This window comes from Scardinius erythrophthalmus (assembly GCF_964197995.2).
Source record: "Scardinius erythrophthalmus genome assembly, chromosome: 18".
Classification (NCBI taxonomy): Eukaryota; Metazoa; Chordata; class Actinopteri; order Cypriniformes; family Leuciscidae; genus Scardinius; species Scardinius erythrophthalmus.
Window position 1 is genome coordinate 1,527,560 of NC_138238.1, and position 4,534 is coordinate 1,532,093.

General features: G+C 35.9%; 1 protein-coding gene across 2 annotated transcripts in view; it reads right to left on the minus strand.

Moving 5' to 3' along the window:
* The window catches only part of ddit4 (DNA-damage-inducible transcript 4), a 2,088-nt gene extending 447 nt beyond the window's left edge, over nt 1-1,641 (minus strand). Inside the window, exons 1-3 of one of the 2 annotated variants that reach the window (XM_081393629.1) lie at nt 1,088-1,641; nt 631-813; nt 1-543 (exon numbers count right to left, since the gene is read on the minus strand). The exon at nt 1-543 is cut by the window's left edge and continues 447 nt beyond it. In XM_081393629.1, coding sequence (XP_081249755.1) covers nt 56-543; nt 631-805 — 663 coding nt within the window. In that variant the 5' untranslated portion in view covers nt 806-813; nt 1,088-1,641 and the 3' untranslated portion in view covers nt 1-55. The remainder of the gene's footprint in view (nt 544-630; nt 814-1,087) is intronic. The other variant, XM_081393630.1, reaches the window with a different exon arrangement.
* Nucleotides 1,642-4,534: the final 2,893 nt, after the last annotated feature.

Here is a 4,534-nt window from a genome sequence, read left to right on the forward strand (position 1 = left end):
ATGGTTACAAGATTTAAAAACCTAGTAAAAGTCCATGACATGTATGGAGTCAGTCTCAGCACTCTTCAATCAAAAGCTCTTCTGAGCTGTACAGTTTTCTTTTAATAACTCGGAATCCAGTGCTCAGTTTAAGTGCACGTCTAACAACCGGAGACGCCGGAGATCTGCCGGTGAAAAGCCCCTGGATCTTTGGCCACAGACCCCTGGAGTCGAGCCTCAGCACTAGGGTCAGCTGGAACGTGGGCACCAGACACGGGTCGACCGCAATCTGTCCCGCAGCCTCGTATACGCCGTCCTGCTCCACACACAGATCGATGAGGGCACCTCTCAATCCACAGGGCTCGCTGACGGACAGATGCACCAGCTCGTGCCCGATGTGCTCCAGAAGTTTCTCTGGAATAAGGAGTTTGGAACAGTGCAGGACACCATCTTTGGCGTCGGTCAGGTTAAGTGCGATGAGTTGCACCACTTCTTTGCACAATGCCTCTTCAGTGGGGTCGAAAAACATCTCGGATTCTGACAGATCTGGTATGGATAGGGAGCCTGCGTTAGACAAATGCATGCATTAAAATCAAGATCTTGCATGAAAGTTGGAAAAGTGCATTAGATCATGAATATTCTGATATGTACCTGCATCTGATGCATCATCTAAACTGCTGTGTGTGTCCGAATCAGAGTCCAGGCTTTGGCTGCTGTGCAGTTTCTGCATTAGTTTGCTCCAGGATAAGCGCTTGGATGGAGCGTCCAATGTTGGGGTGGATGGGAGACTTGAGTCTTCAGATGTAAGGTTGGAAATCAGCTGCATTATTCAGTCTGTAGAAGAAAAGGTTGGTTTTTATTATTCATGCGCGAGACACAAAAGCAGCTGGTAAACAAGTCAGCCAAACAAAGAACAAACTAGAGTGTCATTATAACTATAAAAAAAAGGTGTTTTCTTTTTATTTTGCACGGCTGATGATAATATTGGATCAAACAGAACAGAACAGAAGTATGAGCATTGTTGCTCTCTCATTGTACTTCAAGGTTTGAATGAACAGCAGGTAAGACAATAAAACAGCCCTGATTAAACATTAAAACCTTAACTTACCGATATTATGTGCTGTATATCCTCAAATTTGATGAATTGTCTGTACGTTCCTTCAGAGAAAATAGTCCGTAACAAAGACTAACAACTAACAAAGACCTGTGTGAACCGGATTAAGTGCAGCAGCTGTTAGTATCTGCAGAGTCTCTGCAAAACACTGACGCAACCCGTTCAGCGCCTCCTTATATACGCGCTGGCCACGCCCCCTCGGACTTTACAGCCAATCAGCGTTCACGTCACGTCTTTCGCGTCCCAAGTTCGCCTGGTAACACGGAGCAGAGCGAGAATCTGCTGTCCGTCTATTGTCTCTAGTTGAGTGGAGGAGGGGGTGGTTCACTACTTCTCACTTCACCTATTGTCCTCTCTCAGGACATGTAGTGGCGAATCTCACGTCCTGCTCATTTGGATGTGGTGTGATGAACGATATGATAATTTGCATCTCGAATCGAAACAGCAGTTTGTATTGTGTAATACCTGAATCTAGCAGCGCTTTCATTGAGTACGTGCAAGAAGAGCAACACAATGACTGACTTCACTGAGTAAACACTGACACTGCCAACTTATACCCCCTCAAAGTCATGTTTTTATTGTTTTACCCGTTTAATTATTCATGTACTGTTTTTATTCATGCGACTTCATGACCTCATATAGTCTAGCTATTTTTAAAAAATGACCATAAAAATGTGTTTACAATGACGAAATGCGTTCTCAGAACTTTGGCTAATGTTCCCTCAAAGTTATGAACAAAGGATTTTCCAGTATAGAACGTTCGTTCAAAGTTCTCTGGGCTGTAATAACGTTCTAAAAACATTTCAGTTGTACATTTTTTGAATGTAACAACTTTTCAGAACATTCTGTCCAAGTTATGAACAAAGGAATTTTCCAGTAACGTTAATAGAACGTTCGCTCAAAGTTCTCTGGGCATTTTTTTAAATGTAACAACTTATTTTAGAACGTTTAGAGAACATTTAAAAGTAACATTCCCATAATGTTTAAATGATACAATGGAATGTTCACTTAATGCTCATACTAACCGAGAAAAATACTTTTAAGACATTTTTTTAATGACTTTTTTTATGACTTTTTTTTATTTTATTTTTTTTGAATGAATGTTTTCATAACTTAATGGGAATGTATTTTTGTTAGCTGAGTAGGTACACTTTTCCTAACATTTTAACAAAACAAAAAAAATCTTGATTTAAAAAGTCATGGACAATTTAACACTTCACACATTAACCCTCTTTAGAACCAAACTAAGTAGCAAATGGTCTGAATCTGTTGGGGGTTGTGCATGTGACTGCTGAAAAACTAACTGAGTTAACACACTTATTGCATTAGAAAGAGCAAACATAGGCTACTTAGAAACTAGTCTTGACTGGAAAGTGTGTCCAGTTTTTAATTTGATTAAGACTTTATGTGATTTTTCTTGGTCTTTGAGCTAAGCTTGGTTCGGCTCCAGTTGGGGGAGTGAAGGAAGGGTTAAACGTTTCCTAGTTGGGAATGAAGGTCTGGCTCTGGACTAAGGCCGTCCCACACGGACAGGCACATTCCAGCCCCCACAACACTTCTTCTGTTTGCTAGAGAAGGGTGTGTTTTCCTAGAGGATAAACCCTCGAATCCTGCTGCAGCTTTTGCATATAATGCATTAGAATCGCTGCATGAACACTGAAAACGCCAATGGGCCTCGAAGTATCTGTCAGGAGACCTTTTCTGTGTTCACTTGTTGTCAGACTATATGGAAATGGGTCCAAACATAAACACAGGTTTCATTTGCTCTAAAGGCATGTGGTGCATTTTGAAACGCCTGCGATTCTTCACACCTCAGCAAAACTGGGCTTGACGACAACTGCTGAAGTTCTGACCTCTGTGTAGTCAAATGTGTGTTGAAGACGCTTAGTGAATGAGAAACCCTGTCTTTCCTGAGGAATGATGCAATATTAGCACGTATCATCACTGTATATACAACAAGCTTAAAATGTAAAGGCATGTGTTTGTTTGTCATTATTTGAGTAAATGAGATTCTTAACAACAACTTGGCAAGAAGATTTTGCCCTATTGAAAGGAAACAAATATGAGTTAAAAAGTCAAGTTTATGAAAAAAAGTAATAATTATCAGATTAAAGTTGGAATTATGATGTTATGAATTAAAACATTTTCACATAGGCCTACAGGGTTGAGAGTAATCCAGGATTTGGCCGTAGTTTAAATTTTTAAATGTTGAAAAATTGTGTGTCATAATTCTGACTTTCTAAGGCAAAATTCAATCTTAGTACATCTCGACTTTTTGTCATAATTTCAACTTTACGTAAGTAATAATTTTCGACTTTTTGTCATGATTTCGACTTTTAAGTCATCATTTTGACTTTTTGTCATATTTTTGCTTTTTAAGTCCTAATTTCGACTTTTTATGTCATATTTTATTTTTTTAAGCCATAATTGCAACTTAGTATGTCATAATTACACATTTTTAAGTCATAAATTCAACTTTAAGTCACCGTTTCGACTTTTCAAGTCACAATTTTGACCTTTTTAACTCAATTTTAACTTAGTATATCATATTTTTGTTTTTTCAATCATAATTTTGAATTAGCATCATAATTTCGACGTAGTATGTCATTTAAAATTTCGAAGTCATAATTTCTATTTAGTATTTCATAATTTCGACTGAATCATAATTTCAACTTTTTAAGTCATGACTTTTTAAGCCACAATTTTTTACTCAGTATGTCATAATTAAAAAAATTCATCTTATAATTATGACTTAGTGTCAAGATGTTGACTTTTAAAGTCATTATTTTGACATTTTAAGCGATAATTTTGATTCAGCATCATAATTTTGACTGTATTTCATAATTTTGTTTATGTCATAACTTTGACTGGCATCATTTTGTCTTTTTAAGTCATAATTTCCACTTTTTATGTCATATTTTAGTTTTTAAGTCATAATTGCAACTTATTATGTCATAATTACACATTTTTAAGTCATAAATTCAACTTTAAGTCAGTTTCAACTTTCACAATTTTGACCTTTTTAACTCATAATTTTGACTTAGTATGTCATATTTTTTTTTTAATCATAATTTTGAATTAGCGTCATAATTTTGACGTGGTATGTCATAATTTAAAATTTCTAAGTCATAATTGCAACTTAGTATGTCATAATTACACATTTTTAAGTCATAAATTCAACATTAAGTCACCGTTTCGACTTTTCAAGTCACAATTTTGACCTTTTTAACTCAGACTTTTGACTTATATGTAATTTTTTTATTCATAATTTTAAATTAGCATCATAATTTCGACGTAGTATGTCATCATTTAAAATTTCTAAATCATAATTTCAACTTAGTATATCATAATTTTGACTAAATCATAATTTCGACTTTTTAAGTCGACTTTTTAAGCTACAATTTTTACTCAGTATGTCATAATTTCTAATTTTCATCTTAT